Source organism: Sinocyclocheilus anshuiensis, unplaced genomic scaffold, assembly GCF_001515605.1.
Source record: "Sinocyclocheilus anshuiensis isolate Anshui unplaced genomic scaffold, SAMN03320099.WGS_v1.1 scaffold4, whole genome shotgun sequence".
NCBI classification, from domain to species: Eukaryota; Metazoa; Chordata; class Actinopteri; order Cypriniformes; family Cyprinidae; genus Sinocyclocheilus; species Sinocyclocheilus anshuiensis.
In genome coordinates, this window is record NW_015554075.1 from 855,629 (window position 1) to 879,159 (window position 23,531).

Below are 23,531 nucleotides of genomic sequence, written 5' to 3' on the forward strand. Positions count from 1 at the left end.
CCATCAGATAAAGGGCCGACCGTTCATATCATTTGACTTTGAACGAATTGTCATTAAAGGTACAGTTAAAGCGATCGAGGGTGGTCATTATGATTTAATACAGTGTGGAATCAATGTTCTGTTATTAAATGTTCTGATCTCTTCTGTTTTCGCCACAAGTGGCCGCTGACGTACAAAAAGATGGGAACTGTGTTTTTCTATCTCAATGTTCTTGGGGACATTAATAGTGTAACATACGGCTAACGTTATAGCATGTAGTATTTGCATAAACTTGAAGGAGATCTGTGGATAAGGTAAACATCTTAAACATTTTGTTTAATAGCATGTTTGTCAAATAGTGACATCTGTCGAAGTCATAACTTTATTATATACGTTTAAAGCTGTTTTCTAAATGCCATAATCCAAAGCTACACAGAAACCGTGTTAAGAAACTGGGTTTACTGGCAGCTGTCAAACTCACTAAATCATTTATTTCAGTAATTTTGCTACTCTCTGTACTGTACTGGTTTTTGACATGGTAGTATTCATTGGAATCACCTTGGAATATCATGTAAATACACTATTACACGAATATAGTAAACATTCAGTATCATAGTAAGTTATATTTCAAAGTACCATCAGATATTGTCAATGTTGTACCATAAGTGCAATGACTGCTGTAGTTTTTCATTGTATCTTTTCAGTCACTGGACCAGCTTCTTTAGATTTTATTATTATTATTATTATTATTATGTGTCTTTAAGTTTCATGTGTTTTCGTTTGGTCACATTGTGTTGTGTGATTTTTATGTTCATAGGTTAGTCATCCTTTGTTGTAACCTCTTCATCCTTAAACACATACTTCTCTCTGCTTATCCTTGTCACTGCACAGTTTTTATTATTAGCAATGTACACAATATGTATTCTGCATTCGTCCATCTGTTTACCTATTTTAATAAATAATAAATGTGTGTTTACAGGGTATGGTTTAGACAGTGTCATTTTGTCAACAAAATGTGCCTTATCCAGTGTGTAATTTGCACTTGTTCCACTGTATACTTTGCCTTGACTTGATTTGACAAACAAATTAGTACTGTGCTTACAAAACAGTCTATTTATTACTTTATCTAAGAGTATATTACATGTAGATAAAGCTTTTTTTTTTTTTTTTAAGTGTGCAATAAGGGATTTATCAGGCTCTAAAAACGGTGCAAGATTTGACAGAAAATTTTGTTGTCAAAATCATTATTAGACATCACTCAGTTCCATGTACAGACATGAATTCAAGGTTAATGTGTGCAGGATCGTTAGTAATCGATATTTCACAGACTTTCCAATGCAGGACGTTAAATTATGTTGCATTGTATGTATATCTCTCATTAATCCTGCTTGTGAACATTATAAATAGTCTTGAATTTGCATTAATCAATCACATAATTTGTTTATTATTATTGCTTTCATAACAAAACATTTAATTGTATACTCGTATTGCAAATATTAGCTGCTTTGTGATGTCTTTATTGTGTTTATTGTAGTGTTATCCAGTATACTGTGGTGTCAAACACACTGAAATGGCTGGCCGGATTCCATTGGTTTTGCTGGCCCGTGTCTTCTTCAACCCCATTACCCACCAGCACATGCGGCTGTTCGAGCCTCTCTAGAGACCACATGCATCAGACGGGTTGGTGCCACCTGTTCATTTACCTGAAATTGGCCATCATCTGTTATCAGGCCAAAATTGGCCTCCTTTCCACCGTCCCTTTGGACCCGTCGCTTTAAAGTGATTTCTGTTATGTAACTGCATTTTGGTTTATTTTTTGTTTAATTCTAGTCTAAAGTGTGCCTAAATCTGTTATTAACCATATAAAGACAGACGAGTTCAAAAAGTTATTGAACATTTAGTCTTCCAAAAAAAATGGTTGCATATGTTTTTTTGTTGAGTATCATATCTGATAGTTCAGGCTTTTATGGCCCTTATAGTATAATATAGGAGAATTTTGGGCTCATGCTTAAGGTGGAAAGAAACACAGTTTTATTCAGAGGCTCAAACTGAGCAAAAATATGCAATTTGGTTCATTTGCTAGTAGTATTTATATGGCCAAAAAGTTGAAAGATGAACATTAGAATAGAATAATTACATAGAATGCATATAAAATTCAGTTATCAGTCTGTATCTCACAATAATATGTCTTAGTAAGATCATATAAATACTTAGTTTTCTGATCAAACCTCTGTAGTCTTTATTGTGGGGGGGCAAAACATATAATGTGATGCAATACAAATATGATTGAGAATAAATATAAACATGAACAAATAAACATTCCTAAAAAGCCTGACGTGTCATTTTATTATTTTCTAATAAATAATGTAGTAGACTGTGTACAACAGGTTTTTCAGCAAAGGTTTGATCATTTTAGTAATTTAGAGGCCTTAAAAATGTGTGTATATAACACAGCTTGCTTTATAGGTTTAAAAATATCTTTTATGCAGAGGCTTTTCTTTATATAAAGCTGTAAGGAATGCGTGACAAATGCCCAGTTTTAATGTTTAGCGCTCTGATCTCAGTGAAAATATACTTACATAAGTTCATACCCAAGCGTCACCAGCAAAAAAAGAGGCTTTGTAGCTGCTGTAACGCCGTGTCTACAATGCAGGCAAGCATTTCAAGTTTTGTTGATTATAATTGGAACACTTTGTTGTGTTGCACCGCTAGCTTGCAGTGTAGACGTGGTGTAACTGCGCCTCTCGAAAAACTCTGCATGGTGCTGGCACGCTGACATGTTTGCTTCTGTTTATTTACTGTGCACAGTGTACTCTAAAATTGCTTGCAGATATAGCATAACAAATTATCAAAATAGCTTGCGTATTACATTACCTCAAGACTGGCTGGAAACTTGTTTGTGGTTTCTTGTCATTTTTATGAATGATTAAGACTGACTTTTAAAAATGAATTTTATGGATGAATTCTGTTTTATAATGTCTTGCATGCGCAGCTAAATGAGAAACTGCAAAAACAATTGCAGTATGATGTGAATTCATCTCGACTATGCAAAATTACAGCATTATTTTGCAAAAACATTAAGCATTCAGCAACTCATTAGAGTCCGCCTGAGTATGCAAAGCTTGTGTTAATTTGTGTGCAGTGGCTTAGAAACTTTTGCAGGGCTGCAGCACTTAGAAAAGGAATCAACGTCTCTTTAATAATCCAGCAATTATTTAGATTTCATTCATACGCTGGGTGCTTCAAAGGAATAGTTCACCTAAAAATGAAAATGGGCTGAAACTTTACTCACCCTCAGGCCATTCAAGATGTAGATTGCATCACTTGCTCATCAATGGATCCTCTGCAGTGAATGGGTGCCGTCAGAATGAGCGTTCAAACAGCTGATAAAAACATCACAATAATCCATAAGTAATTCACTCCAGTCCAATGACTCCAGTCCATCAATTAATGTCTTGTGAAACGAAAAGCTGCATGTTCATAAGTAACAAATCCATCATTAAGGTGTTTTGACTTTAAACCGTAGCTTCTGCCCAAAATACCAGTCAATAATCCATAAAAATGCTTCCTCCAGTTGTCTTCTCACATCAAAATCCACCAACTTGTTTGTTTATAACTGTTTTAGACTGTTTTTTTTTTATATAGAAGACTCACAGTTTAGGTGAAATCAACGTTTTGAAGTTAAAAACGTCTTAATGATGGTTTTGTTTATTAACACAATTTTTTGCTTCCCAGATGTTAATTGATGGACTGGAGTTGTGTGGATTATTGTGATGTTTTTATCAGCTGTTTGGACTCTCATTCTGACGGCACCCATTCACTGCAGACAGAGGATCCATTGGTGGGCAAGTGATGTGATAACAAATTTCTCCTGTATCCAGGGGCGGACTGGGACAAAAATTCAGCCTTGGCACTGTAGCCACACCGGCCCACATTACCACACCGACACAGCCCCACCCACGGACACACGCATTCACTACTTACGTTTGTGTACAGATGGTGAAATAATATAAGCAGTACCATATATGTAACAGATATTTAAACATTTAATGTATGTGTCTGGCAAACAATGCTTACTACTTTTTAAAGAGCACACGTTTATAACAAATTTACACATACAGTTAAAACAAAAGAAAAATAATCTGAGGATGTTGTAGAGTCTGTGTGCTGTTTGTTTATGCCATTTGTCTGCTGTTACTGTCATTCTCTACACTGTTGTTCTTTGTTGTCACTGTCTGTCTGTTGGGTTTTTCCTACCTCTACCATACTCCTCCCTGTCTCTGCTTGGCCTACTGTAGCATCCTTCCTCACAGCACTGGTGTTGAAAGACCAGGGGTCTCTGGCTGTACTGATTCCAGCAACATCCTAGTTAATGAACACAGTATAGGACTTAAACATTACAGCAAAATATTTTCTCACTGACTGCTCTCAACATTGGAATACACATGAATACAAACAAGTAATAATAGCAAAAAAGGGAATAGAATATATAGCAAAAACTATAAATAGTAGCAGCAGTAAATCCTTTTTGATATACAATTATTTGTGAATTAAAATATGCTGAAGTGTTGCTAGTATGTGTTGCATGTGCATTTGTGTGTGTGTGATGTATTAATTTTACACATTTAGCAGCGTCGGACTGAAGCCCTTTTTTTTCCTATCTCAAAGTTTTTCTGCACCACCTTTCCTTTTTTACGGTCCATTATCTAGCTTTTACTGAAAATTAGCTTGTGTTGCAATCTCTCTGATGACGTGTTTGATTTTGACTGAACGGTTTGGCCGTGGCCGACTGGGCCAAATGCTTAACATTTATTTATTATTAACATTATTATTATTATAACCATAGAGAAATCGTGCAAGAGATAAAAACCTGTCCTATGCGCTGGTGGCCCGTAAAAACAATTTTATTTATATATATTTAGAAAAAATCTGACCGGCCCACAAAATGGTCCGGCCCGTCTGGCATTTGCCAGAATTGCCAGATGGCCAATCCGCCCCTGCCTCTATCCGATGAAGAAAAAAAACTCATCTACAGCTTAGATGACCTGAGGGTGAGTCAATTTTCAGCAAATTTTCATTTATGGGTGAACTATTCCTTTATTGCATTGCATTATGGGTAGACGTTTTATCAGTTCATGCTTTTCCTGGGAATTCAACACGTTTGTTGGCATTGGTATAGCCCCTCTGGCATTTGCCAGAATTGCCAGATGGCCAATCCGCCCCTGCCTCTATCCGATGAAGAAAAAAAACTCATCTACAGCTTAGATGACCTGAGGGTGAGTCAATTTTCAGCAAATTTTCATTTATGGGTGAACTATTCCTTTATTGCATTGCATTATGGGTAGACGTTTTATCAGTTCATGCTTTTCCTGGGAATTCAACACGTTTGTTGGCATTGGTATAATGTTTGAGCTACAGGAACTGTGAAATGCTTTATATTTGGGTAACACTTTAGTATAGGGATCAATTCAATTAGTTGCTTATTAGCATGCCTGTTATTAACATATTAGCTGTTTATTATTACTTATAAAGCATTTATTTTACATGACCATATTCTACATCCCTAATCCTTCCCAATACCTAAACTTAACAACTACCTCACTAACTGTTAATAAAGCAGCAAATTAGAAGTTTATTGAGCCAAAAATCATAGTTAATGTTTTGTTAATAGCGAGAATTGGACCTTAAAATGAAGTGTGACCTATATTTAACATCTGATGTTCTTGACTCTTTTTGGGATATGTTGTCTCTCTCCATCTCGTAGGTCTGTATCATGTGGTGGGTGGCATTGTATCTCCTGTCGGTGATGATTATGGTAAACAGGGTCTTGTTGCTTCGAAACACAGACTTGCTATGGCAAGACTTGCCCTGCAGCGCTCTGACTGGGTTTCTGTAGACGACTGGGAGAGCCAGCAGGAGGATTGGACAGAAACTGTGGTGACCCTGAGGTGAATATACATATAAAGAACAATTTTACAAAAGTGTCCTGCATCGGCTTCTTACCATGACTAACGCAAATCATTTATCCAGTCAAAAGTTTGACAAGGCAAGTAACTTTCTGGAGTCTTTTAACACAACTGGGACACTGGCTGTAAAGGAAACATTAACCGGTTTTGACAGATGGGGTGCTAAATGCTGATTGCACGTCCATTATCCCAGAAACTGCTCAGAAGTGCAGCGATAGAGTCATCTTTGATGATAGGAAAGTTGCTTTTTTTCTTTACTTCAAAAGCACTGTTCAAATTTTAAACATACTGGCATTATTAATATGAATGACAGTTTATTATACAGCATACAGTTTCGTCTGATGTAGGCTTATCCTTCGCTTAAATGAACTGAGGGTTCACATTAGAGTGTTACATCTCACATATGAATACCCAGAAGTCTCATTGATATAGTGCAATATATACAAGAAGAATGACACACATTGGCAAAGGTATATAGATATGGAATATAGATATTCAATCTCTACTGTAGAAATATTTCAAGATGTAATTATATTTTATATGTTGCCTTTATATGTGAATTCACCTTGCATTACCCTCTATGAAGGACTTCACAAACTCACCGTCATCTGCAAAATATCAAGAGCTGAACTAAAGCCAAAACTTTATAGGAGTCGAATCCTTAAATTCCCTGTGTATGAGATATCAAATAGCCATGCGCTGACGTGACTCATTCCAGCCCTACTATCCAGGGGCATGATGCACGCATTCAAAATCCACTTGGCTCAAAAATCTGAGGGGGCACGTACCCCGTCATCCTTTAGTATTTGGCTGCTAGTGGTTTTCGTTTTGTAACTGTGCCAAATTCTTGTCCCCTCTCTTCGTCCTGACGTGCCATTCCTCCTCTTGAAAACCTCAAGAGATAGTAAAGTAACAAGAGACTGTTTAAGGACCCCTCAGAGCACTCAAATTTTGTTTTATGCCAACTGCTAGCTATGCCCTTAGGTGGCTAATTAATACTCCGATGCCAGGGAGGAGGATGGCTGCTCTTGCGCCAGGGGCCCGTGCCAGGGCTTTGTCTTTCTAGGTTCGTAATTTACTTCCTGGCAGAATTGGACGAAATCACGCAATTGATTATATGCCCTTGAAGTTGACCTATGTGATGAATTGCCAGGTTGAGTTTTTGCTATTTTTAAAGGACATGCAGTAGTGCTATGCTTCATACATACAGGCTCTGTTACAAAATCTATTCAGCAGGTAGCAACAAGGTGCATTTATTGGTTAGGTGCCTTATAAGAGTCCTTTTGGCCAAATTGTACCAGCATTGGTACAATGTCTGTCTCTGTCTGTCTATCGTTCTATCTATCATTCTGTCTTTCTATCGTTTTATCTATCTATTGTTCTATGTATTGTTCTGTTGTTCTATCTATTGTTTTATCGTTCTGACGTTCTGTCTGTCTATCTATGGTTCTATCATTCTATTTATCGTGCAATCATTCTGTCTGTCTGTCAGGCCTATAAACATTCAAGAAATCAAGGCTTTTGTTAAACAAGGCCTATTGAAGTCCACATTCAAAGTTTGTCTTGAGAAACTTTGCATTTCTTGTTAAAATTACTTTAGAATTTAAAAACAACTCTACATCTTTTTTAGCTACTTCAGTTCAAATCCAATTCAAATTCTGAATGGTGCACATCCCTGATTGGTTCTGCTATTGGTTAATTCCAATGTCAATTGTACACTGTATTGTACACAACAAGCTGTTAGACCTTATTCTGCTATTCACTTTATACATTAAACACACATACTTGGGGCAATATATAGTTACAAAAAGCGCTGTTAACTCAACAATTATTCTCTATGTAAAGGTTTCACACTCCTATCTGCATTTAAGCAACAACAAAGCTTATAATAGCCTCTTGTGAGAGACTGGAGAAGTTGAGATATACATCTATCAGGCTCGTGTAATTCAGTGTGAATGTAAAGCTTCTCCTACATTCATAAGTTGATTACCTACACAGTATGGCCATTCATGCTCATCATTGCCTATCTGCTGTGTTTGGTTCTCCCTGACTCACTTAACACAGGTACCACTACGACCGCATAGCTGCTCAGTACCACAGCAGCAAGGACCCACCCACAGTCTCTGGTAAGCCCCGCCCACCTCTCAATATGTCTTTATAAATTGGCACAAGAACCTCTCATCACAATTCGGTTTCCTCTAAACCTCCTATTTGGCCCAATAAAGCCTTTTCTGTTTTTGCTAATCACTTTAGATAAGTCTGATGCATTTAAAACAGGCTGTTGTCTTCTTTCTGGCCAGCACAAGCGCTGTTAGGCCTCTTTTTAACCATGCTTTTATTTGGGGTTGCTGTAGAGGAGCATGCTAATGAAGCCTAATACCCTCCACAGGATGACTGAGCTTAAGACAAGCGTGCTCGGACTGTTAATGAAGCTGAGATTAATAGCCAGGACAACTTTATAACAAGACAAGTGCCAAGAATGACAGAACACATGCACACAAATACCCTCTTATCTCAAAACCTTTCAGAGGACTCCCTTATTCAATGCTTGTTCCCCTTTGTTCTATTGCTATTCCTTCATGTGTAATTTCTTTTGTTTGGCAGTGGACTGAAGCAAGGCCATAATCATGTTTTGAACATTGGGGGTGGGTCCAATTTTTTTTTTAAAGGGGAGAGTAGAAATGGTCTTTTTATTTAAATGAATTAAATAATTAAAGGATTTGAATACATTTAAGGAATGAAGTATTTATGAAATATGAATTTTATTGAAATTTGCAAATAATATTTTTATATTAAAATATGGACACTTTCACTCTAATTGGTATGACTAATATGTCAACAACACTAAAGGAAAAGCATTTCTTGTCTCGTCACATTCAATTTTAAATTACATGAATCACACAAATGATTCAGCCTATGTTTCAATTTGTCAAATATTACATGTTCAGCTAATTAAATCTTACCTTGCACTTTTTATGTTAAAAACTGAAGCGACGCTGTGGAATTCATGTTCGGTATCTGTGAACAGTGAACCAAAATGTAACTTTTACAGCTTTTTGTCTTTCTAACAACAAACAGTTATGGCCTGGACTGAAGATTACATAAAGAAACTCGTATTCATCCTTCTGTTACAATGATTAATAAACAGTCAGAATTAACCTAAAAGACGTTGAAAATCATTGACATTTTTACAGAAAGAGATCCTTTTAATTTTAGATTTCATGTTGAATTATCTCAGGGATTATTTGTGATTAAATTGCCTTCATGCAAACCCCATTATAGCCGATTCAAAGAAATCTGGCGCTTACTGAATTAAGCCATTTATGATTGTCTGGAAATATTAGTGTTTGTATTGGAATGTTCACAATGCTTTGCTTTACGGTGTTTTTCAATAATGTATTCATTATTAGAATAAGTATGAAGGGGGTGCTATTTCCCCATGCCCATGCAGTGTGCACATACATTTCTTTAGATCTATGTTTAGTCACATGGTGTAGAAATAAAGAGCTTTAGTTGGCCGACCGAGGTTCATTTCCTGCCCCCTGCAATTCACGCCTGCTCAAACAAAAGCAAGCTCTCAGACACGTTATAGTGAGAGAATTAGAGTTAAAAGCATACTATTGATTCTTTCATATCCTGTAAATAGCACTGCTGAGGTCGAGCCCTTGCATTGCTAGCCAAGAAATGATTTCTAATGAAGCGTTGAGGAAAGAAAAATTGAGATTTTTTGCAGAGGTTCAAGGAGTGTCAAACATTTTGTCTATGAGCCACCACAACATATTGAAAGATGGGGAAATTCATTGATGGCATTGTTTTTTTGTTTGTATTCGCAACTGATACACTGAAAGAAATATGCAAATCCGTTAACCGACACCAAATCTGTGTTGAATGCAATTTCCACGGTGCAGTTTCCAGTATTGTTATATAGTATAGTTCCAGGTTTTGTAGGATGCAGAAGGTTATCCTAATTTGGAACTGCACAGCATCACTGTTATCACTGCAGCAGTATTTGAACACCTATGCCACAAAAAAAATGTATAAATAGATTTGCATTATACAATAGAAAACAATAGGGCATTTATTTTACAGAAACATATTATGGTTCAAAAGACTGGGATCAATTTTTTTTTTAAAGAAAAAAAAATTGAGCAATATATTCCATTTTTTTTTATTTGAAAACAGTTGTTGATTTGAAATTGTGAAACTATTACTATTTTCACTGTCATTTGTGGCCAATTTATGTACATATATTTTAATTAATATAATAAGAATATAAATGATTTTCTGTATAATGGAACTTTTCTTTTCATTCTTTTTGAAACTTGACAACCTACTGGCTGGCTTTATATTAAGAAAAAGCTGCCTGGACATTCAGTGTTATTTTAGTATTATTTATACTTATATATTACGAATTGAATCACCATTAAAATTAAATTGAGCTGAATAATGACATTATTGGCCTCTGAAGAGCTGCTTTACAGCTAAAATTGAAGTAATTTTTTAATGAATTTTGCAACATTAATGCTTGTTATTTTGCCGTTTGTTGCTGTGAAGCTGTCACGCTACGGTGAGATAAACGCACAAACAAGATGACGATGAATGCAAATAGTCTTTAATAAATCCACACAAGGGTAAATCCAGGACAGAACATGCAGGAGACACACATAGTGTGTCTCACATAGTAGACCGGACAGAAAACAGTGAACAGAACACATCTTAAGTAGGTTGGCAAATGAAGATAATTAACTAGACACACCTGAACCAAATGACATAATGAACGGGAGACAGAAACTAGGTCACACAGAGCACATGGGGAAAGAAAATACAACAATCCAGGGGTGTGACAGTTTGCCCCCCTCCCCGAAGGCGTGACCTCACGCTGCAGGAACAACAAATGGAGGGACGGAGGAGGACAAAGGAGTGGATGTGGGATGGTGATAGAGGATGGCAAAGGGCTGGCAGGGAGGCAGGCAGGCAGACAAATACTGGAGGAGGTTCAGGCGGAGGACAGACACCCGGGAGGAGGACGACAAACAGAGTCCAGGGTGGAGATGACGGAGGGAGGAGCTAGGGCGGATCAGACGAAGGGAGGAGCCAGGGAGAAGACTGGAGGGAGCAGGAGGAACCAGGCAGGACCCAGGCTGCAGCCATGAAGGTGACCCACAGTGGAGCTGATGGAGGGAGGAGCCATGGTGGAGGAAGGGCTGACGGCTCTAGGGGGCCGACCGACGGCGGCGGAGCAGGTAATGGTGGAGACGGAGAGCCGAAAGAGCCAGGGCGACGGGGAGGATCCGGAGGGCCAATGCGGAGCAGATGGCTCCGGCGACTGAGGCAGAGGTGGGTGATCTGGAAGGCCGCGGTGGAGCCGGAGCAACAGAGGACCAAGGTGGTGCCGGAGGGAAGGAGGAGCCTGACAGAGCCAGAGGGACGAGGTATAGCCGGAGGAGTGGTGTCCCGAGGCGGCAGATGGTCGACCATAGACCAAGACGGAGCCGGAGGGACGAGGGAGCCCGGTGGAGCTTGTGGACAGACGGGCCACGGTGGAGAGGAGGGAGCTAGGAGCCATGGTGGAGCTGCTGGGTCGAAGGGCTGAGGCGGAGTCCGGGACTCAGAGGCTGGAGGCGGAGACAAGGGATCCTCCAGCCACGATGCCGATGGAGACTGGCAGACCCGCGGTTATCCCACCGCACAGATGGTGGGCTGAGGGTGAGCTGAGGGACTGCCAGGAGACAGCGGTGGCGATGGTGAGGACTGATACAGAGGAGGTGGGAGAGGGAGGCTGGGCGGGAGTTCAGAATGTTCAGGGGGTTTAGGAATGGTGTGTGCTGCCTACACACACCACAGGCTGGGCGGGAGTTCAGAATGCTCAGGAGGATTTGTCACGGTGTGTGCTGCCAACACACACACACCATAAGACCACTTCCAACACCGTGAGCGCCAGCGACAGGGGAACGACCACCGTGGTCGTTATAGTACAGGCAGATAGTTCAGGGCAGACAAATATTTCCAGACTGACAGACAGTTCAAGGCACACAGAGAGTTCAAATACGACCTCCGTGGTCGATTCAGGAGAGACAGAAGATTAAATCACAACCTCCGTGGTCGTGATGGGACAGACAGATGATGATGGCGGGAGAAGACAAGGCATATCCTCTGAGCGCAACCTCAGCTCACCCCTAGCAGTGGACAGGGCAATCCTCCGTGCCCTCGCTCCCTACTGACTCTTCCACCGTCGCGTGTCTAACAGTCGGCTCGCGCACCTGGACTGACGTCGACTGAGGCTCTGGCTCCGGGGCGATCCTCAGCTCTGTCGCTCTCCTCGGCGATGGCTCGTCAGTCGCAGCGGGCTCTGGATCGCCGTTAGCGGTGGGTTCATACTGTAGCTCCGCGAAGCAGGGTGGTGGTAGGCTGGGCTCTGGGTCGACCATAATAACACAAAAGCAAAACTTTCCAAACAAAAACAATACGCGGGGAAAGACGTCGCATTACTTTCACTTCTAGGTCCGGTCTTCTGTCACGCTATGGTGAGATAAACGCACGAAGAAGATGAATGCAAATAGTCTTTAATAAATCCACACAAGGGTAAATGCAGGACAGAACAGGCAGGAGACACACGTAGGGACGTAGTGTCTTTATTATAAATATTTAACGTATTTTAAATGTTTAGTAATTTAGTAATTTTAATCTTTTTTCTTGTTTTTGTATTTTTATTCTATATAACTTTAATTTGTATTTAGTTTTAGTTATAGTAATTTTAGTACTTAAACTTAACATAAACTTATTCATTGCTGTTCAAGTTTAAGTTTTTCAACTAATAGTCATATTCTGTTTTATTTTGTTTTATTTTATTTTATTTTAGCTTTATTTTCAAATACCAAAAAGTAGTTTTAATAGTTTTAGTTAACAATAACAACAATGTGGTCATCCTGTAAAATTTCTCCTTTTGTGCTTCATGGATGTAAAAATAATAATACGTCTTGAAAGACATGAGGGCAAATAAATGATGACAAATCACATTGCTGTTGTTCAGAAGCACTTGGTTCTCAGAAAAATCTGGCACTCAGAAAATCTCTATTAGGTATCACTGATTTCAGTCGTCTAAATTATAATATCAGTCTCTGTGACAGCTCTAGGCTCTTTACACTGCCATCATTCATATTAAGCACCATATTCAGCTTCATAAGCAGTTGTCAGTTTTCTGCCGTTTATTTTGACAACTTTGACAGTATTATGATGACATGCCGCTGTTCTCCTGCTCCATCTTTAATTACAACAGTTGAATAGTTCCAAAACAGCTAACATTACTTGCATCACCTTTAAAAGAATAGTTCACTTAGAAATAAAAATGTACTCACCCTCAGGCATCCAAGATGTAGAAGTTTGTTTCTTCATCGGAACCGGTATGAAAAAACTTAACATTACATCAGTTGCTCACCAATGGATCCTCTGCAGTGAATGGGTTCCGTCCAAAAAGCTGATAAAAACATCACAATAATCCACACGACTCAAGTCTATCAATATTTTATATTACACAAATCCTTCAAGACAATTTTAACTAAAAAACATTGCATTCTGCTAAAATACGAGTCCTCTATTTATAATATTGCTTTCTCCAATGAAAAAGTCTTGTCTGAATCAGGGGAAAAATATGCACAGATCAAGCATAGTTTACCAGCGAAAACAGTTCTAAACAAATATTTTTTGGTGGATTTGGATGTGCATGACAACTTCTTCACCGGAGGAAGTGTTATTATGGATTATGGACAGAAACAATGGTTTAAAGTTGGGAGTCATGTGGATTTTTGTGATGTTTTTATCAGCTCTTTGAACTCTCATTCTTGCTCACCAATGGACCCATTCACTATAGAGGATCCATTGGTGAGCAAGTGACATAATGGTTTCTCCAAATCTGTTCTGATAAAGAAACAAACTAATTTACATCTTGAGTAACTTTTAAGCAAATTTAAATTTTCAGGTAACTGTTTAATTAATTTAGATAAAAAATACCGTACAGTCATTAATGTGATCACTTTCTCCCCTACAGAGGTTCCTCAGCTGAAGCTGCTTTGTGGAGCAGATTTCATGGACACGTTTAAGGTGCCTGGTCTGTGGAAGGATGATCACGTAGAGGAGGTGGTGGGCCGCTTTGGACTGGTCTGCGTGAGTCGAGGTAGCCTGCAGCCAGACCGGGCTATACATGAGTCCGACTTGTTGTCCAGGCACCGGCAGAACATCTTTCTGGTTCGGGAGTGGGTCCAAAATGAGATCAGTGCTACAGAGGTCCGACGAGCCCTGCGGAGAGGCCAGAGTGTTAAATATATCTTACCAGACTCGGTCATTGATTACATGAGAGAGCACAACCTTTATACACAAGACAGTGAGATGAAGAACAAAGACGTTAAACTACGACCTCTTACCAAGCAAACAATACAAGACTGATGTATAAGAAATAGCCTCCAGTGGTCTTAGTCACAAGTAATAGCAAAATATGTTTCAAAAGATTACATTTTTCTCTCACTTTTCATTTTGAAGATGCGAAAGCAGCTTTAGAGGAGTTGCATGTTTTGTCTTGTGTAAAGTGAACGTTATCCATGACCATGGTTTCCTAGTGTAATGTGTGGAGAGGGATTTAGGAATTTATCCTGTCTCTGCAGGAGTTAGATTTGCCAGATCACTGCAGAGCAGTAGGTCTATGTTCGGCAGGTCTGGGATTTGTTGACTTTTGCTGAATGTCACAAGGAAGATAAATAACAGCCTTTACACTTTGGAGAGCAAACATTGCTTCTTCCATTTCCATTTGCACAGAAAGCGTCATTCATGTTGTCAGATCCCTAAAGATGTTTCATCAAGCTTTGTCGGTGGGGGAAAAAAAAGAGTTTCAGATAAAATAGAAGAATGTAGTTTGGGAGATTTGAGGCGATGTCTATCTGAATCGTTTCTTTTTCCTTGTACCACTGACTGTGAGTTTTGGCTCAAACCGGCTAGTTGCTTTAAGGGTGTTTTTTGCAGTGTTGAAGCCCTCCTGCTGACAGTCTTTGTGTGTGGAGTTTGGGTTTTAAAAAAGGCCTTTATTCATGCTGTCTTGAAAGAAAAGCCAGATTAATTAATTCAACACAACTAGTCCCACTCTTCTAGATGGCCGCTGCTTTGCACAGAAGGGGCCGTGTGTGCCGATTCAAAGCATCAGACACTTTAACTGACAGATGAAAGGAGTGACAATGCAATTTGATCTTATATCAAGCACAAACCTACTTTTATTTAAAGAACAAATAGACTTCAAAATGATGTATTTTATGTGAATTAATCTAAGAGAATTTAAATAGTTTTTAATTTGCTATTTTATATTAAAGAAATCTGCATTATGTGTAAGAGTGTTTTTTGTTATCGGTAGCATGTTGCTACATTATATGGGGTAAGTTGTCACAATGGGACCTACCATTAAACATTATAATCTTTTCAGTTAAATTTAAACGGTATAACTATGAAACCGCAAACATGTAACCTAGAAACACTGCATTATTAATACACTTGAAAGAAAAGCCAGATTAATTAATTCAACACAACTAGTCCCACTCTTCTAGATGGCCGCTGCTTTGCACAGAAGGGGCCGTGTGTGCCGATTCAAAGCATCAGACACTTTAACTGACAGATGAAAGGAGTGACAATGCAATTTGATCTTATATCAAGCACAAACCTACTTTTATTTAAAGAACAAATAGACTTCAAAATGATGTATTTTATGTGAATTAATCTAAGAAGAGAATTTAAATAGTTTTTAATTTGCTATTTTATATTAAAGAAATCTGCATTATTTGTAAGAGTATTTTTTGTTATCGGTAGCATGTTGCTACATTATATGGGGTAAGTTGTCACAATGGGACCTACCATTAAACATTATAATCTTTTCAGTTAAATTTAAACGGTATAACTATGAAACCGCAAACATGTAACCTAGAAACACTGCATTATTAATACAAATTCATGATTAATATTGAATAATAGATTACTTTATATGTAAAACATTTAAAACACATTTGAGAACTTGCCTATCAAAACATTATAGCTGATGCAGCTCTTGTGACAACTAGCCCCGGTCTATTCCCTACAGAGTGTTTAAGTGTTTAATCATCCAAGTTTGCGATGATGGGGATGTGTGGAACATTAATACAAATAGAAATATATGATGTCATATTTGTTTTTGTACAAGATACCATTGATTCTACAAATACAATTTATTTTCTTACACAACTAATTATTTTACTTGGAAAATATAATATTCATGTAAAGAAATGGGCTAAAGCTGAGCCAAATTGTGAACATTTTTATAAAAGAAATTAAACAATGTGGTACTACTTTGCACAATATTAGAAACAGAAAAGCTAAAAATACCTATGAAGCTCTATGTCACTTTAATTTGGTTAATTAAATGTTTTAATGTTTTCATCCCTGGCATAGATCTAATTTCGTTTTTAGTTTTTTTAACCCATGTACTTGCACTTGTTTTCTCTCTCTCTCTCTCTCTCTCTCTCTCTCTCTCTCTCTCTCTTAAACGTAATTAGAATGAATTAACTCCAAACTACTCCTGACGAGTGTAATTACCACCTCTCTGTATACCCCTTTTCAATATTTTTTCTATTACTGTTGTGAGATGTATATGTTTGTATTAATATGTACATAATTGTACAAAAAAAATTAAAAAAAAGTTTGCGTTGATGGGTCCAAACCATAGACTGCGTTATCTCTAGTATAAAGATCTTTTGTCCACATGTCCAAAACACTAGAGGCGGAGAAACGGTTTCCATAACGGAGAAGAAAAAATACGTTCACAAGTAATCGGATTATGATGCCCGTGTTGAATAAGGGTTTCTTTCAGATGAAAAGCATTTGTTCGCAGGGGAACTGCGATGTCGGATCTTTCTAGAACAAACTCATCAGCGGAGTATCTCAAGATGACTGCTGATTACAACGGCTACTGGAAAATGATCTCCAGCGAGAACTTTGAAGAGTACCTGAAAGCTCTGGGTGAGTTTTGTGGCTCATTTACACCATTAAAATCATAAATCCTCTGGTATTCCTCACTTAGGAGTCAAACAGAGGTCAAAACAGACCGAGAACAATAAGTGTAATATTCTTTTTTTTATGAAATAAATGTACCATATTTCAATGTTTTGTCTTATGTTTTAATATTTATTCTTGACAATTTTCTATTTTGAGGGGGTACTCGACAACATTGACCTCTGAATTATAAATCAAAATTTGAGCCAAGGTAATGAAAATACAATGTGTGGCAGAAAGATGCCATCTGCTGGGAGAAATATAATATGTAAAACAATGTGTAGCCACTAAAGCCCTATAAATATATACACATTAGATTATAAGAGGAATTTCAGAAATAATTACTTTAGTAGGTTTTGTATTCACATATACAGACATTATCGAAGACTCCTTAATCGTGGCTGGTTTATAGATTTGTAGTATTTTCGTATTTATCATACATGGTGGTTTCCTACTTATTATTTTTGTCCTTTTTTTATACAAGATGTTGCTGTTTATATTAAGCAGCATCAGTCTGGAAATGTACCTTTGGTATCCCGATTACCCTGCTGCATGTCTCATCATAGTGTTGATTAAGTACCATGTTATTTCCACCTGTAACCATCACTGTACTGTGGTATTGCTGGAGTACTGTTTTAAATTCACATTTTCACATGAGGCTATAATTTTCTTTTCAAGATGTAAATGTAGCTATTAGAAAGATTGCCACCCTGCTGAAGCCTGATAAAGATATCACTCAGGATGGAGATCACTTCATCATAAAGACTCTCAGCACTTTCAGGAACTACAACATGGACTTTGTGGTGGGTCAGGAGTTTGAGGAGGACCTGAGTGGAGTGGATGACAGGAAATGTATGGTGAGCAAATGTTCAGTGCAAACACTTTGAGGCTTGACAGCTTAAAAGCATAGTTTTATATCTTTTTTTATTCTAAAGTACTACTCAAAAAAGCTTTAATACTATTTATTAAACTGTGCTTTTTGGCTCAGTATATGAACTTGCAGGATTATGGGTTTGATTCTCCCTCAATGCTTATGCGTTGCAAGGACACTAGATGTTTTCTAAAGATTTATTGAGAATTTTTGAGATTTTTCTAACCTTTGATAAGAAGCAAGTTTAAATAAATAGGCTTTCATGGTTTATTATACTTATTTTCACAAAAAGTTTATAACATTCCAGGATCAGTCTAAGTCAGGGGTAGGCAAGTTCGGTCCTAGAGAGCCGCAGTCCTGCAGAGTTCAGCTCCAACCCTAATCAGACACACCTGAACAAGCTAATCAATGTCTTCAGGATTACTAAGGCTATAGGCAGGTGAGTTTTTTTTTCAGGGTTGGAGCTGAACTCTGAAGGACTGCGGCTCTCTAGGACCGAACTTGCCTACCCCTGGTCTAAGTCATGGGATTTTCGTAATAGTTCTCTTATAGGGTTGCCATTTGTATAATTTCATTGCCCTTGAAAATCACTAACTGTGCGTGTCATTTACAATTCACAATCTCAACTAATGAGAAAAGAGGAAAGTGTGAAATGAGAGCAATAATTGGCTCTTTAATCTAATAAGAAGCGTTACTCTCTCTCCTTTCATTTTCGTCTGGCCTTTCCTGTCATTTGGAGAAACTTGGTATATCAGAGGCCTGTGGTGAGATGATTGCAGAGATAGAGATTCTGATTATATATGCACATTTTTTTAGATACAATTGGAGCTTCAGATGTGTTGCAATATGTTAACTTTTGGGACTAGATTGTATGTGACTACCCAATTGGATGTGATGTATTCTAATCCAAAGTATGAGTGTGAGGTGAGTAATGGCAATATTCTGCAATAGAATTTTATATTTTAAATAATATTTCAGATTCACTGTAAAATGGCCAAATGTGACAATTGTACACCACTGTAGGACATATTGGAAAGGCGGCTTATAGTCCAGCACTCGTACACTTTTATTTATTTTAGTATTATTTATACTGTTATAGTTTTTTGAATGAGTTTTTTTTTTCTTTTTCAGTTTTTATATTTTTATTTTTAGTTTCATCTTTAGGAATTATTTGATGTGCTTTTGTCATTTTTATTATTATTTTATTATTTTTTATATATATTTCTAAATAGACATTTAATTTACTTTTATTTTAGTTTTAGTTTTATTTTGGTTATTTGCCAAGGCAACATTTCAAAAATTTAATTTAGTTTACATTTTCATCTAATACTTATATTTTATTTTATTTAAGCTTTATTAATGTAGTTTTAGTTAACCATAGCAACTGGTCCAGCAGAAAATAAACAAAGTGTTAGTTATGATGCACTAGACGTGTCTCCTCTCTAAAAACTGGCCGTTGTTTAAGTTCACTTTCTGATACAACTCAAATTTTGTTGAGTTGCAGTAAATAAAAACACTTGAAACGCAGCATTCACTAAAGATGTTGTGACCCGGTTTGCCCTGAACAAAAATCACTCACCCCATTCAGTCCTAACAGCACCCAGCATTGTGTTTTTTAATTTCTTTCACTGAAATCTGGCAGAAGAAGAGGCCATTCCAACATGCTTCTCTTTGTGCAGCATATAATCGCAGTGCAAACACATTTATTGTGGGTCAGATTTAATTTTCTTTTTGCGTCGGTATAATATAGATGTGCTCTTCTTTTCCCACTGCTCTTGCAAAATCTGTTCTGCTTCCGTGTCTTACAATTCTTACTTAACTCTATTTTTGCTGTATACAATATATGTTAAAAATAAATCTCTGTTATGCATTATAGACCACCATCACCTGGGATGGAGATAAACTGGTATGTGTGCAGAAAGGAGAGATCGAGGGGAGGGGCTGGACCCACTGGATTGAGGGAGATGAGCTTCACTTGGTAGGCCACGTCTCATGCATTTCATTTGCAATGTCCTTGATGGTATTCCCTCCCAGGTATGATTGTTTCGCATAGAGCTGATATATACAGTATCAGAAATAGCCTAAAGCATATACAATACGGCATGTCAGAAATTGTTTCGTCTAGGAGGTACGCTGCAGATGGTGGGGTAAGAGCTATTCTCAAATCTCAAAACTTTCAGCCCTGTGATGATGCACCTGAAAAAGCACAACGCTGACAGATTGATTGCTTTAATACATTTGAACTTGGTTTAAATAATTCTAATGGGCGTCAAACACCATCATTAGGATTTTTAAATGAAGTTGACTGGAATATGAACGGTGGAGGTAATAACAACAGATGTTAGGCTTCAGCTGCGTGTTTGATCATGCATAATAAACTGACTGCATTGCCGTAGCATTACCAAAGAACTGGACATTGCTGACACCAGATGGTTATATACATTCTAGTACCGTGTTGAAAAAGACCACTGTTAGGGAACATTTCCATGTTAATTATAGCTGAAATTAAACCTACTTTTTTTTTCAAAGATTTATTTTTGGCACTTTATTAGTATAGGACAGTGTAGAAGTGACAGGAAGTGAAGACGGAGCGAGAGATGAGGGGGGTGGCATCGGGAAAGGTCCTCGAGCCGGGATTCAAACTCGGGATGCCCACAAGGCTATCAGCGCCAACAAAACCTACTCTTAAAAATAAATGTTCTTTATTAGCACTGATGATTCCATAAAAAAAGATTTCACATCCATGGGACTTTCCATTGTAGAAAAAGTGGAAAAAGGTTCATTAGATTATTAAAATGTTTGGGTTTTGGTTTTCCCTATTGTTTTCATACTTGCTTAAGTTAATGAGTTTGAGCAATAGCGTGAATGCATTGTACGTAATTGACCAATCATGGTTTGTGAGAAAGTGGATCTGCTGTTCAGAGAACAGTCAAAGCAGCGCAAATACTCGCACATATAATGTATGAGGCCTGTAGAGAGAACATCAGTAGGAAAACCAAGCCAAAACCCGATTTAGAAATCCTGGCCAGGATGTGTCCAGGACAAAAAGGACATATGGTCTACCCTAGAGTTGAGAATTATGCCTTTAAATATTTTCTTTGTTTGCAGGAACTGAGAGCCGCTGGGATTGTGAGTAAACAGGTCTTCAAAAAGTCTTAAACCCCCACCGACTGAACACCTGCAAGAGATCCAGCAAAATCCAACACTTTATAGTATATAAACTCATGTCACATCTTCCTACATCTATCCGTCTGTGTGCGCCTTCATCTCTGCTATTGTGAAAACCAGACAAACACCATCTGTGATAGCTTGTCACAATCTATAAATGCTTGTTTGCTCTGATCCTCACAGAGGAATATCTCAAGCGACTTTCCTTCGTAGGTGCAGTGTTTGTCATTTAGATGTTATTTACATTAGTGGTAGAGAACACCGGGATAAGCTGCCCTGTAAGTGAACCATCAAACAACAGGTGCGTCAGGATGTTGTCTTGGACGCAAGAAGAAGATTCCTCAGATTGGGAGCTTCTGTGTACATACAAGTAATTAGACTCCAGAGAGGATGTGTGGAAGGAAAAATTATGTGACGAGTCTGAGTGCCGCCCAGCTGCTGTTGCTCTGATTGAAGAGCCTGTCAGTCTCTTGGGTTCTGAGCATGGCAGGGTTTTGCTTTCCTTCCCATCTTGCCTCTGTGACTGTGCACACAACAGAATACATAAATCAGTGAAATAAAGAGAAATGCATTGCGTTCTGCTGTTTATATGTGTCTAAATGTGTTTGTTTGAACACACTAGTGTAATAAAGGCATACCAGCAGGAATGTAAATTAAATATTGCTGCCGTTTTTGTATATACTTTTGAAAATCCAGGTTGGCATGTTCACTTTTCATTATTGCTGAGATACGCTTCAGCGATTCTGAAGTATTACATGAATATTAAAAAGTGAACTAAGCAGCACCCATACATCCACTTAACAAGAGAACGAAAGGCACATAATTGGCAGTGTGTTGATAACTATAGAACACCATCTAGTAAAATCGGTGCAACCATTCATTTTCCATATTTGGCCCAGAGTCTATCAACGGCTTCCGGCCAGGTGTTCCTTTCAGTGAAAAAATGTTCACGTCCATTATGCCGTCCATTCCTTTTTTCCATGCTAATGTCTCCAAATATATTTTTGGGTCTTCATTTACTCAAAGGAATAGTTCAGCCAAAAATGAACATTTGCTGAGAATTTATTCACCCTCAGGCAAACCAAGATGTAGATTACATCACTTGCTCACCAGTGGATCCTCTGCAGTGAGTGGGTGCCGTCAGAATGAGAGTCCAAATAGCTGATAAAAACATCACAATAATCCACAAGTAATTCACATGACTCCGGTCCATCAATTGACATTGTGTGAAGCAAAAAGCTACATGTTTGTAAGAAACCAAACACTTCAAACCGCTGCTTACTGCAAAAATACAACTAAAACATGTCCTCTATCAATAGTATTGATTTCTCCATTGAAAAAGTGGTCTTGTCTGAATCAGTAGAGAAATATGCACAGTGCAAGCACTGTTTACAAGCCAAAACAGTTCTGAACAAATATGTTGGTGGATTTTGATGTGACAACTGAAGTTTGTCATTTGGATTCCTTATGATGATTTTATCAGCTGTTTGGACTCTCATTCTGACGGCACCCATTCACTGCAGAGGATCCATTGGTAAGCAACTGATGTAATGCTAAATTTCTCTGAATCTGTTCTGATGAATAAACAAGCTCATCTACATCTTGGATGGCCTGAGGGTGAGTAAATTTTCAGCAAATAAATTTGTTTTGATTGAACTATTCTTTTAAAATAATGGTCTGTTTGTACTCATGCAGCTCCAAGTTGGCCCTGATCCTCTAGACTAAAATACACAAAAATAACATGTTTAGAAAAATAAACAAGGTCGAATCTGCAAGCAATGCATTTGAAGAAATATTTGAGCTAGCTAATAAAAACAAAGCATACACAGGGCATTTTAACAGGTAAAATAGCCTTTAAGGACATTACTTAAACAATAATGTCCACAGAAGCTTGTATTTAATAACCTGCTCTTTGCACACCTTGAACTATTTAACCTGCAACAGATTGTGCAAGCAAAATTATACATTTTATACTGCTTTGTATTTATCAACACATCTGAATAAAATGACTTATACCAATCATACCTTCAGAGGATATTAACTATCTTATTCTTATAGGTCCAAATTTACTTGGATGTATATGTCATCTTCATGGGAGGGAGATGGAGTTTTTCTTTTAACAGGGACACTACTAAACCTGATGAACTTATCATTACTAATTGGATTTGGTACTTGTAATGTGGGGCTTTATGCAGACATTTTACTGCACCGAATCTCCCCAAATGTTCAGTGATGTTTAAGAAACCTCACACTAATTCAAAATGCCAGCTTATTACAACAACTATAGGAAAATGATCTCAATTTAGAACTCTAATGAGTACCTGAAAGCTCTTGTTGAGTCAATTACCTGTTCAAAAAGCAGAGAATCTTCTGTAGGCTTAATTAACATTATCATCACACTGCACTATAAAACCTTTGGAATATAATTACATTACTGAGTAGGGCTGCATAATCCTACTAATTATTAATTAAATTACAGAGTAACCGATATT

At 37.8% G+C, this 23,531-nt stretch overlaps 1 protein-coding gene and 1 pseudogene across 1 annotated transcript; both read left to right on the forward strand.

Moving 5' to 3' along the window:
• Positions 1-215: 215 nt before the first annotated feature.
• Positions 216-15,184, forward strand: LOC107668978 (nicotinamide/nicotinic acid mononucleotide adenylyltransferase 3-like; annotated as a pseudogene).
• A 1,486-nt stretch (positions 15,185-16,670) lies between these two features.
• LOC107668979 (retinol-binding protein 1-like) lies at positions 16,671-21,571 on the forward strand. Its single transcript, XM_016461059.1, has 4 exons — positions 16,671-16,967; positions 17,679-17,857; positions 19,748-19,849; positions 20,980-21,571. The coding sequence occupies exons 1-4, from the start codon at positions 16,850-16,852 to the stop codon at positions 21,028-21,030; spliced, it is 450 nt and encodes a 149-aa protein (XP_016316545.1). The 5' UTR covers positions 16,671-16,849; the 3' UTR covers positions 21,031-21,571.
• The last annotated feature ends 1,960 nt before the right edge of the window (positions 21,572-23,531 follow it).